This window comes from Callorhinus ursinus, unplaced genomic scaffold (genome assembly GCF_003265705.2).
Source record: "Callorhinus ursinus isolate GAN/ISIS: 27379988/994484 unplaced genomic scaffold, GSC_fseal_2.0 scaffold30, whole genome shotgun sequence".
Lineage (NCBI taxonomy): Eukaryota > Metazoa > Chordata > Mammalia > Carnivora > Otariidae > Callorhinus > Callorhinus ursinus.
The window spans coordinates 2033604-2047353 of NW_027397092.1; the positions used below are offsets into that span (position 1 = coordinate 2033604).

Sequence of the window (13750 nt, forward strand, 5' to 3'; positions counted from 1 at the left end):
TTTTTAAGATTTTATTTGTTTATTTGTCAGAGAGAGAGAGAGAGAGAGAGACAGCACAAGCAGGGGGAGTGGGAGAGGGAGAAGCAGACTCCCCGCTGAGCAGGGAACCCAATGCAGGACTCCATCCCAGGACCCCAGCATCATGACCTGAGCTGAAGGCAGATGCTTAACCGACTGAGCCACCCAGGTGCCCCAAAGCCTGTGCTTTTAACCACAGTGAGATATTCCATGTAAATTTATTATAATAAATACTGCTATATTTCTTAGGATAATAATAGAGTTAATAGGAGGAGGTCTTTCTAGACTCTTGCAGCTTGTAGGAAGAAACTAATGGTAGGTATACAGACTCAGTTTCCCCAATCACTGCCTTCAGTGGCCAAATATGATTTTTTAAAAGGCTAACATAATTTTGTGTAAGTGTTTCCCTCCAGCAGGATTGGAACAGGCTGGGACAAGAGTCACCTTATGGGAGGCCCAGAGGAGAAAGATTTGGGGATGTTGAGGAAAGGTGTTTGCCCCATTCATCACAGTTAACTTGTGTGATGAGAGAGATACCGAGAAGATGATAGAAGATCTTACACCAGGCAGACAGAAGACAGACTATCCATTCTGAGGGGGAGGGAGGGAATTCACAAAATATGCAAAAGGCTATACATAAAGGTGTTTGTTAAGATATTGTTTAAAACAGTAAAAAGCTGGAAGCAATTTAAATGTCTAGCTAATAGAGAAATGATGAAGTCAGTTATGGTTCATTGACTCAGTGGGCCATTCTGCAACTAGGCATTTATTTGTTTTAATGTTTTGCTTTTACAGAAGCGTTATTTGCTCTACTTTGGGAAGAAGGAAGTCATATGTGATTTGACCACACTGTGATCCTCACTATTAAGTTTTGGCTTGTTTCCTTCCAGATTATGCATGTTTCATTTATAATGCAGTAGCCATTTTTAGGGATAGTTATGAAGATGAGGTAACAGAATTTGTAAATGAATGTCATAATAATTAAGCAGGACAAAAGTTTTTACATCCATGTGAATAAATAAATACATAGGGAAAGAGATTGGAAAGAACAGTACTGACATTCTAATGGTGACTATCTTGGAGTATAGGATTATGGGTCCTTTTTATTTCCTCTGTTTTCCACGCTGTACTTCGAGGACACGTGGGTCCACTGTGAGACACTCTTAAGAATGCTTGAGTGTTAAACTAATAAAACCTATACTGAATGAGTAAGATCAGACTCACACAAATGTCTCCTCTAACTCCTAGCTACTTAAAGCGGGATTGGCATGCTAGCAACATCAGCATCATTGGGTAATTGGTTAGAAATACAGACCCCAACCCAGACCAACTGCATTCACATACGAAGCAATCACATCCCCAGGCGATCCTTATTCCCATTAAAGTTTGAGACATATTGCTCTAAATGACAGGCTGTCTCATTTCTGGAAGAGCTGAGTTTGACAGTAGCCTAATCAATGGTGTTAATAAGTTGAAAATAATATGCTAAGAGGGGAGGGTTGTTTGGAACATTGGCCAGTGGAAGTGGGCAGAATTTGAAGGAGTCAACCACCGCTAGGGAGGTGAGGCTGCTTGTGGATTATGAGGGGGCTCGCCCACCTCTGCAGGGTGGGAGCCAGCTATCTGTGCCGTTTCTTTGCCACTACCCTTTCTTTGGCTCTGCCATGTCCCACATCTCTTTGGTTGTACGTTGCTCTTTCTTCTATCTTTCCTTCGAAAAAGAAATGGCCCTTGTCCTCTGTCTGAGAGAGGTCTAGTTTTCTGTACTTCCTCGAATATAATAAATTGCCTTCTCATAATGCATGATCTAGAAACTGTAGTATCCAGCCCATGGATTTATTTCCAATTACAAGTTATGACATCACCATCGAATTTGTAAATCTGGCGCGTTTTGGTCTGTAAATGCTCACTGAAGAGAGGCTGACCCATTTTAAGGGGTTACGAATAAAATTACCAGTACAATTCTAGAGGATTAAAACCACCTAGAGATGCTATTCCCTGGAGGGTCTTGTCTGTGTGATTGGCGACCTCCTTTGGGGAAATGTAGATAGCTCTCTTGGAAAACATGTTGACTTCTGTAATGGGGTTTTTAAAAATGGAAATAAAAAGGGTATTAAATAGGAAGGAAAGTATCTTAGAGTTTTGTTACTCAAGGAATCCTGACTTATTTGGCATATGGCAGCTCGCAGAGCACATCTGAATGAATTTTTCCCCTCTTCAGTGTCAGTTTTTGAAAGTATTTTTTTAAATTTTATTTTATTATGTTATGTTAATCACCATATATTACATCATTAATTTTTGATGTAGTGTTCCATGATTCATGGTTTGCGTGTAACACCCTGTGCTCCATTCAATACGTGCCCTCTTCAATACCCATCACCAGGCTAACCATCCCCCCACCCCCCTCTGAAAGTAGTTTTTGAAAGTATTTTGAAAGTATTTGAATTTTGTGCTTCTGTAACACCGAAGAAATTAATGTTGCTCAATTTTTTCCTTTTAGAATGAGATCTTTTTTTCTAACATTTTACATAATGTCCTCAGTGAAGATCACGCCCTGGTGTCTAGAGCTGTGTCCTTGAAGGTGGAAAATTTCACAGAAACCAGTGAAATAAATGAGCTCTTTGACTTATTTACTTACAACAAGGTAAAATCACTTCTATATTTCCTTTTGTTTTGCACTGTTGCAGTAAGGTACATAAAATGGATTCTAAGAATAATAGACTAATATATACTATACAAACTTTGATGCAAATAATCGTAATTTTATTTAGCAGATGGGTTTCAGAAAATGTGGTTAAATCTATCATCATCTAGCAAATATTATTCAAGTCCATATTAGGTGCTCAGTACCATCCAACTTTATAAAAACACTGAGGCAACTTGCTACTTTTAAGGTGAACCCTTCTGTTTGGTAGAAATTTATCCTTAACATGTAAATATCTCAGCTTAAAATATTTTGTGTATCCTGAATTTTTATATGAAGAACATTTGTTCACCTTTTACCTGTTAGTTAGTGACAGTCTACTATTTTATCAGCATATTGGGGGATAACCCAAACATTCAACTGAAGTATGCAATACAATCGGGAGAAAACCCCAGAATATTGCTTATCAAAATAGAATGTATCAGTATTTATATACCGAATTTGCTCAAACAATGGACTGTTTCTTGTCTTAGGGAGCATCTTTGGCCCGAATGCTTTCTAGCTTCCTGAATGAGAATTTATTTCTCAGTGCGCTCAAGGTGAGTTTACAAAATTGTTACCTAGAAGGCAGGAAACATAAATTGTTTTGGCATGTTATTTATTTTAACCTTAACTTTTCCATTCTTTTTAACTTCTCTATTTTTTACAGTCATATTTGAAGACATTTTCTTACTCAAATGCTGAGCAAGATGATTTATGGAGGCATTTTCAAATGGTAATTGTCCTACTTCCTGAAATGTGTGTTCAATGAATGAGTGAGTGAGTGAGTGAGTGAATGAAGGAAGCATTCACATAGAGAGTTGAGCAGAGTTCTGAATTTGGCCCCGAATATCACCCACTGAGGATTACTGTATAAATGAAGAATAGAATAGCCAGCCATGTAGTTTCTTTTGGGAGATTGCTACCTGAAAAGATTTTGATGGTAAATATCTGCTCTTGTGATGATTTTTTAAAAACAGGTCATCGATGACCAGAATAAAATTCTTTTGCCAGCGACAGTAAAAAGCATAATGGACCGCTGGACCCGCCAGAGTGGTTTTCCAGTTATCACCTTAAATGTATCCACTGGTGCCATCAAACAAGAGCCATTTTATCTTGGAAAGGTTAAAAATGAGACTCTCCTAGCCCACAAGTAGGTACATTTGCTCCTCTGCCTTCACCTTCCTTGGGGTTGAGCTCCGATCAAGTGGAAAGCAGCCTGCGGGTGAGGAAGCATAACACCGGGCTGAGTACCACTCTTCTGCAGTGGGCCTCTGGGATGGCATCGTTGTGCTCTGTGAGGGGTGTTCCTGGGGTGCTAGGATGAGGTGGAACCCCTGATGTCCTGAGCGAGGCCAGAGACTTGCATCGGGGGGTTCAAGGCAGTGCCCCACCCCCGGCATTTAGCGTGACGCCAGCAACCAAAACTGTGAGGGTTATGTATCCTCCCTGTCCCTCAGGCAGAAGTAATGAATTACTCAGGATTCTGGGTGAGAGGCAGTCAAATAGAACCCTGCATGGCCTCATGTTAAGTAAGAGAAAAGGGGATCCGGCTGCAAGGTCGTCTTTTTTTCCCCGTAGAAATGGAACTGAATGGTCCCTGGTCCTTGAGGAATAGTTCCGCGCATGTCCGCACGTGCACGTATGTGTGTATTGATAGCCACGCCTATACTTCTAGAATTATGGCCTTTAGATTCCCTTATACCTGGGTTTAAATATCAACCTCACCAAAATTCAAACCTTCGGTAAGTCTCATATAAAATCTCTGAGTTTTAGTGCCTTATCTGTAAAGCAAATGCAGCAACGTCTATCCCAGGGGATTGTTGTCAAAAGGAAATGAAAAACTGAGTATAAAGCTAGTGTTCATCAATTCCTCTCTCCTTCCCTTCCCTTTCTTAACTTGTCAGACGATGTTCAAGTGTTTTGGATAACGTTCTGTCGTCCACATCTCACTGTGGTTAAGTATCAGTGTAAATGAGGGAGTAATTTTCCAAATACTATCACCCAAATATGGAGGTCATCCTGCCCTTTCTTTAAAACCCCAGGGAAGAAAAACAGAACTGAATGTCCCTACTCAGTCTGCTTTTCTGTGACTTTTTTTTAAGTTTTTGTTTTAATTCCAGTTAGTTAACATCCAGTGTTCTGTTAGTTTCCAGTGTATGATGTAGTGATTCAACACTTGCATACATCACCATGTGCTCATCACGATTCCGTAACTTTTGAGAAGATGTGTGCCTTAGCTATTAGATCAGCACAGACCCTCATTCAAAGTCTTTGAGAAACCAGACTTGTGAGCATTTGAGCAAGATTGCAAGTCCTGTCCAAACCCCAAGGAAGTGTGACTCTTCAGATGACTAATGTCCTCCTGTGGTCATCTCCTTCCTCCAGGTCACGTCCACCAACGTGAGAAGAATGTCGGCATTCAGTAAATATGAATAATCTGGGTGATCCGTGCTGAACGCTTTTCAGATGGGGAGAAAGCTTGAGGCAGAAAAGCATTTTAAAATGTTTGTCAAGCTTTTTCTTCTGAAATTACTCTTTGCCTCTCTTGGCACGGATGGGTTTGGGTCTGTCTGCAGCATTTGAACAACCCCTGAGTGAGGCCAAGTGGCTATAATTTAATATAAACAGGTCTCGAGAGTTTCAGATACAGGAAGGAAGGAAGGAAGGAAGGAAGGAAGATAGATTGAAAGAAACAAAAATTGAAAGAAACATGAAGGAAGGAAGGAAGGAAGGAAAGAAAGAAAGAAAAAGAAAGAAAGAAAGAAAGAAAAGAAAGAAAGAGAAAAAGATAGATTCAGATACAAGATTGTCTTAGTAGCTACCTTAAGTTATAAGAAAAAGTAAAGAGGAAGACAGACTAATAGAGAACAAACAAACGGCCAAAGAAAAAACAGCTTATAAAAACAACAGTGAAGAGCCCCTGGGTGGCTCAGTTGGTTAAGGTCGTGATCCCAGGGTCCTGGGATCGAGTCCGCATTGGGATCCCTGCTCAACGGGGAGCCTGCTTCTCCCTCTGCCCCTCACCCCACTCTTGTGCTCTTTCTCTCCCTCTCTCTTTCTCTTTCAAATAAATAAATAAAATCTTTAAAAAAGAAAAAACAACAGTGAATAATCCCAAGAGCAAACCCTTGCCTATCCAGAGGGCATGACCAAAGAATTTGAGTCCTGTCATTTTATCATCTCAGTTAATATGGGCTCAGAGTTTATATCTTATGTATGAAAATTAACTGAATTTTTGGTTTCTTCCTAATAAGTGACACATGGATTGTACCTATTCTTTGGATAAAAAATGGAATTACACAGTCTCTAGTCTGGCTAGATAAAAGCAGCAGTAAGTAAGATTTATAAAATATCTTCACATATATGCATGAATATATATTACACACATATATAAAGGCAGAGAATAAAATGTTGAAACATATAGCCTTTGAAAAGCTATCTTGCTTAAAACTAAAATATTACTTAACATAGAGGGCTTTAAAGAAGTTTCAAATCAAAAGCCATTATATGTGAAAAAAATACAATTATATGGTAAGATCAGTATATATTTTAGAATTCTACTTTTTGTTGGATGCATTGGGTTTATTGTTGAGGATTAAGAAGATATAGTATAAGCATATACTGGAAATTTTTTTTAGATGTACCATTTCACATTTTTCCCATATCCCTTTGTAGAAATATTCCCTGAAATGCAAGTTTCAGCTTATGATCATGACTGGGTGATTCTAAATTTGAATATGACTGGATATTACAGAGTTAACTATGATACATTAGGTTGGAAGAAGCTAAATCAACAGCTTGAAAAAGATCCTAAGGTAAGGTTGCTTTTTATATGTATTATTAAATATCATTAATAATGCACTCTTAAGTCTTGTAGAGTCAAGCTTTCATAAACCCCTGGTGAGAAGAGACTCTGTCCTCACTGCCTTCTCTAACCCCAAGCCATACTGGATTTTTTCCCTCATTCTTAGAAAGGGCAGATTTAAGTTCAATGTATTGGGCTTTTGAACGTTAATATCATTTTTTTTCAGCCATTTTACCTTTCTAGGTAAAAATCAGAATACATTTTCCAATTAACCATTAGTTTTGTGATCTCAGACAAGTTACTTAAATGTTCTGTTTCCATCTCTTCACTTTAAATGGGATCAATACAGCTTTGTTACTTATCATGAGGACTAGAGACAATGTAGGTAAACATATGCTTACGGTTTCTAAGCCCTTAATGGGTACCCAGTCTATGCTAGAAAGTGTTAATTTAAAAAAAAAAATTATATTCTTCCTCTCCCTCAGAGAATTTAGTTTACAAATATCAATAGACTCTAGTACCACTTTACCACCAAACATAAGTCATTCTCCCTTATATAAATATTAAAATGTTGGCTAGCTCTGGTCAGTCAGATTTTGATTGGTTGAATTAAACCAAATCTCCATTGGTGGAGATGGATGCTGGTGTTAGAGTCTCTAGAGTTGGCTCTGCCCCCAAACCACGGGCAGTTAGTTCACTGAGAGACCATTCTTCAAGCTAGAGCGTTGAGCTAAAAGATGTCTTTGGTGTCTCTGCCTTCGAGAGTTCTCTGAAACACGCAGCAACCTCTCTAGCAGAAGATGACCTTCAGTGTATTGGTCCGGAGCTTGGCTTCTGCATCTGGTAGACTTGTGTTCATGCCTCGGTTTTCCCATCTGTCTAATGATGTTTTAATAGACCAATATTAAATAAAGAATTGTGAAGATTAGTAAGGTGATACGTGTATCACGTTTAACAGAGGTGGGACACAGTTCCCTACCAGAACATGTTCAGTAATTTAAAAAAATGTATTAGGAGGCTTTTGAATAAGGCTCCAAAATCCACACATCATAACATTTTATTTTCGAATCTTTTTCAGAGTAGCTACCCTCTTATTGGTTTCTAAGGGCACTGTAAGCCATGCAAGCAAGGGCATGCCATTCTAGCAATGATTTCTGGAAACCATTGTAGACTTACTTATTGAAAAACTGAGGTCAATTATGTCTACTACATAATTGGGGAGCAAATAAAACAGCGTGTCTGTTATTAATATTAATTTTGAAAATGGAAGTGTTATTACTGCCAGAAAAGAAATGAGACCAAGGAAAGGTTGAAGTCTGGCTTGCTGAGAAGCTCAAAGCGAGTGTTGTGAAGATGGATTTTCTGGGACAAAACCCATGAAAATGCGTGAGGTGTTGAAGGAAGGGGATAGGAGGCTCTGGGCCCCTGAGGCCCCTCTAGCTGAGAGAGAGTCCTGTGGCCTGTCCATGCCAAGGGGCTCAAGCCCAACCTTAAGCAATTGGGTTGGGAATGGACCCCTGACTTTCTGTGATTCCAAGTGCTCTGTTGGTGGCATTGGGTCAAATTAGTAAAATCTTGACAAGATGGACACCACTCAGAGGACATCAGTATTACCAAAATAGTGCTAAATAATACATACTTAAGGCTTCTTGTGCCAAAAATTCTCCTGACAGCTATTTGGACTGTGTAATACAATTGAACATACACTCTCTATCCTGGCGAGCCTTTTAAACATGGCTTCCCGTTTTTGTTTTCACCATGCCATGTTTTTCAGGGAGTTTTTTGGCAAAACTCTCTGCCAGATGAAAGATTTATGATTGATGTCTGGAGGGATCATTTATCAAAAGCAGATGTATAATAAATAAATCATGGGGACTATCCTCAGTGATCACCATTTCTCTGTGCGTGAGACAATCCACGTAAAAGGGCTTTGTAAGCAACTCTGATTTTGAAACACTGTTATGATTTTGCAAAATTATTTTATGGCTAAGAAATGTTCTCATTTTTTCCTGCCCAAATTTGGATCTAATTTGCAGGCCATTCCTGTTATCCACAGGCTGCAGCTGATTGACGATGCCTTTTCCTTGTCTAAGTGAGTATGTTGTCTTCACTGCTGGCTTTTAAGTGTACCTTGAGAATGTAATAAAACCTTACAGCCTCATCACCGTGCAGTGAAATTGCTTCTTCAGTATAGACAGGGCCCAACTTATTCAGATTAGGATCAAGTTCCATGGGTACAGTGGAATTTTAGAACACAGAAGTTGCTGGGATGGACATCACTGTGGATGTACTTTGAGGGCATTGGGCTAAGTGAAGGAAGCCAGTCACAAAAAGATAAATACTATATGATTCCACTTATATGAGTTCCTTGGAGTAGTCAGAATCCTAGGGACAAAAGGGAAGGGTGGTTGCCAGGGGCAGGTGGGGGGGAGATTGGGGGAGTTAGTGTTTAATGGGGCCCAAGTTTCAGTTTTACAAGATGAAAATGTAAGTCGGCATTTTAAAAGGAACCCCTTTAAAGGAGAAGTTTTAAAAAGGATGCAGTAGAGAAGATGTACCTAGGAAAATGTTATCGTGTTTAAATGTTTGGAGGATTATCACAGAAAGTATTAGAATTTTTATTTTTTTAAATTTCCATCGGGAAGAAAAACTCAGGGGAAAATACAAGTGATTTGGGCTTGCATCTGTAAAGGCTGTTAAATATCAAAAGGGATACATTTAGGAAGGTTGTAGATGCGTTCATATTTTCCTGTGATATTGTAAGTTAAGGAAATAGCTGACATATCAAAAAAAATAGACTATCAATTGAGATTTTGGAGTGATTTTTTTACCCTAGGCTGATGGCTATAGGTGTAATTTTAATGAGATATGGCCTATGTTTTAGTGTACTACAGAAATATAGATTTTATTTCTATTACACTTATTCAATACATTTGTTCATCCAGATAAATTCGTATGTGTCCAAAATTTAAATTGTCAGACAATAAAATTAAGGAGTCCATATAATCAATTCTCCAGTGTGTTCTCTCTCTCTGGCCTGTTCTATTTCTTGAACGAATGTCTGTTTATTTTATCCTTCGTTTCTCCACCCCTTTTCCCTCTATGACCTGCAGCACATTTCCTCGCCCACGGCTTTGCTGAAACCCCTCTCTAGGAGCACCATGACTCTGAGACTGTTGACGATATCCTTCGGGAAACTTCTCTTGGTTTCTGGAGACCCTGAGACACAAAGCTGGTTCTCCCCTTGTGTCTGATTTTTCTCCCTGCTCCCTTCACACCAATCATGGTTCTGTCATTTTCTTTTCTCTTTCCTCGGGACGGCTCATGCATTTTTATGGTTTTAGAGATCATTTTATTATGGGCACGTACAGCGCCCAGCAGATACCAGCTACTCAGTAAAGCTTTGTGGAGGGATATGTTCGTGACTTCTAAGTCTACACCTCTACCTGTCCCCTCCTGCCTTCTGCATATCCTGTGATCGTTTAAACTCCGGACCTTACACAGTGGACTTTCTTTCTGTCTCTGAATTGCTCCTGCTATCAATTTCTCTCTCAGAGTGCTGCGATTCTTCCCATCACCCAAACTGGAGACATCCTTGACTCCTCTCTCTCTCTCTCTCTCTCTTTCTCCATCTGCCATTTGCCAACTGTCTTATCTCTTCTTTCTTGAGGATGTCCTTTGGATTCTCCCCTTACTTACCACCTTCACTGCTTCCGTGCTAAGCCAAGCACACCTCATCTTTTACTTAGCCTGTTATGTCAGCTTCCAGCCTTCAGTTCCTTTAAATTCCATTCTGTCTTCTTCAGCACAGTGGCTATAAAATTTTTCAGCATCTACGTCGCGATGTCACCCCGTGTTGTGTAAATACCTTCCTCCTCCATGTAAACTCCTCATCCTGACATTCAAGGCCCATTACAGTGTTGATCCACCTTATTTCCCAGCTTCCACCTCTCAGTTCCACACTGAAGAAATCCTGCACCTCGGTTGCTTGGTCTGCTCATCACACAGATTCCCGCTTTACCTTCTTTGTCATAAGCAGCCTTCTTCTTTCTCTGTCTCTGTTTCCATCTTATCCAGCCTTCACTGCCCTTCTCACTTTCCTCCTCCGAGGAGGCCTTCCCTGACTTTTCCATCACACGCATGGGTTTTCCTTCTTTGCTGCTTTTATTATATTCATTGCCTTTTCTCGGACTCATTAACAGCTTCTTATGCCTAAGTCTCAGCTTCTCCCTGAAAGAATAAGATCCCCAACGGTAGGCAGGAGTTGTGTCCTACACACTAGTTTGTGTTCCTGTGAGTATCTGGCAGAGCATTAGATAATGACTTCTAATCAATACTTGTTGAATGGAAATTATAATCTCATAAGAATGCGTACGAAATGCACAAATATTCTTTTGCCCGCTGAGCAGTCCAAGAGTTGGCCTGCATTTTCCTCTAGTCTCCAAAAATTGGGGCACTTGAATGTACTAAATTGTAGTGGAGGGTCTGTCAGCATTGCTTGGCTCCTACCTTATCAAGGAGCTGGGACCTCTAGCTTCCTGATTTCACATACTTTATTAAAGTCAGGTGTCGAAGCATGGGACATGTATGGAAAGTGTGCAAATTATTTAGCGAGTGGAGGTTTTTTGAGTGTGTATTTTTTTGAACCAAACAGACACAATTATATTGAGATTGAAACAGCCCTTGATTTAACCAAGTACCTTGCTGAAGAAGATGAAATCATAGTATGGTACGCGGTCTTGGTGAACCTGGTAACCAAGGATCTTGTTTTTGATGCGAACAGCTATGATATGTACCCATTATTAAAGGTAATTTCCTTCTTTGTTGTGTGGTTTAAAAAAAGTCCTCTCTCCCCCTTTCTGTAACTAGACAGCATCTGTGAAACACCTCTTGCCCCAAGTCATAGTCTATGAGTTCCAAATATGTATTCATTTTCTTAGGAATGGCTGGTTACTCTTAGTCATACTTTAGTCATAGGCCTGGTCTAGGAGATGAGTATGAGAGAAGTTTGGAAAGGCCTCTAGTTCTTGGTGAAGTGACAGTGTTCCCTAAGAACCCAGAAGTGGATGGAAATGGTATGCCTTTTCTCTGATAGCAACTATTCTCCTAAAAGATTGTTAGTCAAGCAGAAAGATTTTTAAGAACCCTACATTCATCATTGAAATACTCTGAACTACAGGACTAGCACTTCACCGGAGAGGCATGTTCCAGAAAAAGTAAACATTTTAAAGCTGCTTTTGCTGCTGGCAAGTGAGAGAGGAAAATGGGAATTCATCAAACAATGACACACCATCACAACTGAAACAGTAGAAAAGGAGAAAACTTCCATTATTAGATCTTAAACAGTGATCATAAGAAAGATGGCTCAGGGCAAACCAAAGCAACAGTTAGGGAGCAGCCCTTTGGAGAGTTAGGGACCAGAAACAAACCAGAAGGTGGGCCAGAAGAACATTCCAAGCAAGCTTCTGGGGCAGTTGGAAGGCGAGATCACAAATACCTCACAGGTCCAGACTTTCTTTCCTCTGCTGTCCAAAGAGCTGGTGGAAACATCCTTGCATGTGGGGATGGTGACCCAGGAAAGAATGCACTTAACTGTGGGATCAAGGTGGCTCATTGATAAACTCTGACACCTGGTTCTGGGTAAAGAAGTAAAAAGTAGGATTTGTTTTTATTTATTTTTTATTTGAGAGAGAGAGAGAGAGCACAAGCAGGGAGGGGGCAGAGGGAGAGGGAGAGGGAAAAGCAGGTTCCCTGCTGAGTGTGGAGCCTGATGTGGGGCTCGATCCCAGGACCCTGAGATCATGACCTGAGCTGAAGGCAGAGGCTTAACCAATTGAGCCACCCAGGCGCCCTAGGATTTGTTTTTAATGAATGTCAACGAATAACATCTACTTCGTTCTTAGGGATGTATTGTAAATGGATAACTTTCATAACCTTGCTATTCACCAGCTGAGAGCTCAATTGAAGAAATTTTTTTTCAGACTCAAGGCTTAAAATTGTCCAAAGCATAAATCAGTTGTCCCAATTTTTCTTGGAGGTGTGGATATGAAGCATGGGGATATTAAGGTAGAAATTTTAATGGTTTTAAAATTTTATGTTTCTTTCTCTATTTTGAACACACCTAAAAATGTTCCAGGTGATGTGAAATGGTAATAAGAGCTAAGATTTACCGAGTTCCTATGTTCCGCAGTGCCTATTCACATATATAATATTGTTTTGTCCTCACCAAACTGTAATATTAGTATTCTTGGCATCCATTGTACCAATGAGGAACCTGAATGTAGAGAGGCCACAAAATCAACGAGTTACACGTTTAGTAACAAAGACAACTTCTCAGGAGATACCTGTCACTCCTCTATTCCTGTCTTTTCAGAGAAAGGGAAATACAGTGCAAATTCAGTGCTGTGAGCCATAGCTAACTGTAGGTTTTCCTTATTGTTTATAGAAGTATCTGTTAAAGAGACTTATCTCGATATGGAATATATATTCAACTGTCATTCGTGAAAACGTGGCAGTGTTACAAGACGACTATTTAGCCCTGTAAGTATTTTTTGATTTTTCTGTATTGAAGATGTATATTCAATTTATGTTCAATTCAGTTTATAATTGAATAAAATGATTCATCTTAAGAGACAGGCTTCCAGATGTATATTAGGAAGACCTTGATACCTATGATTTAACTGGGAGATTTTGTATGCTCCTTGAGACCAGCATCTTTGGGATGGGTAAGCTACACGTTCCCCAGTAGGAAATAGTAGTTTGGGATCTTAATTTACCTGCAAAGTACACGCATGGACACACAGGAATCTATAGCTCTGTATTCTCAAATCTTAGGCCACTGGTTGAGATTGTGAGTGTGTCCTACCATTGGTGAAGGGCTGTACTGACTAAAACCAGCCTATACCAATGAGTTGGAAGGCATGGAGAGGCCACAAGAGAAAAAAAGTCCTTTCTGTATGTTATTGGTGACAGAAATTCTGCCATTCGTTACACAAGTATGATGAGAGACGTTGCCTGAAATATTTTAGTCATTTGTGTGTGAGCATGAGCGAGTATTGCGAATGATTTCCATATTATTGGTTTGGTGAGGGCCGTAAGCATGTTGTCATGATGGTCTGGGAAGGGGGTAAAAGGTAAAATAAGGCTGCAGTATCCCCAGCCTCCTGTGACTCAAGATTTGTAGGGGGAGAGGGGAGACATGAGGAGAGCTTCTAGATTTAGGGAGGGAATTTGTTATCTAC

General features: G+C 39.8%; 1 protein-coding gene across 7 annotated transcripts in view; it reads left to right on the plus strand.

The window, feature by feature from the left end:
• The window catches only part of LVRN (laeverin), an 88028-nt gene that overhangs the window by 37166 nt on the left and 37112 nt on the right, over positions 1 to 13750 (plus strand). For 6 of the 7 annotated variants that reach the window (XR_012374178.1, XR_003205917.2, XR_012374177.1 and 3 more), the window contains exons 7-15: positions 2519 to 2662; positions 3196 to 3261; positions 3372 to 3437; positions 3682 to 3854; positions 5959 to 6035; positions 6380 to 6519; positions 8546 to 8601; positions 11164 to 11317; positions 12955 to 13049. Coding sequence is in view for 3 of the 7 variants with exons in the window: in XM_025860864.2 (XP_025716649.1) it covers positions 2519 to 2662; positions 3196 to 3261; positions 3372 to 3437; positions 3682 to 3854; positions 5959 to 6035; positions 6380 to 6519; positions 8546 to 8601; positions 11164 to 11317; positions 12955 to 13049 (971 nt within the window). In the remaining 4 variants the exon portion in view is untranslated. The remainder of the gene's footprint in view (positions 1 to 2518; positions 2663 to 3195; positions 3262 to 3371; positions 3438 to 3681; positions 3855 to 5958; positions 6036 to 6379; positions 6520 to 8545; positions 8602 to 11163; positions 11318 to 12954; positions 13050 to 13750) is intronic. The other variant, XM_025860865.2, reaches the window with a different exon arrangement.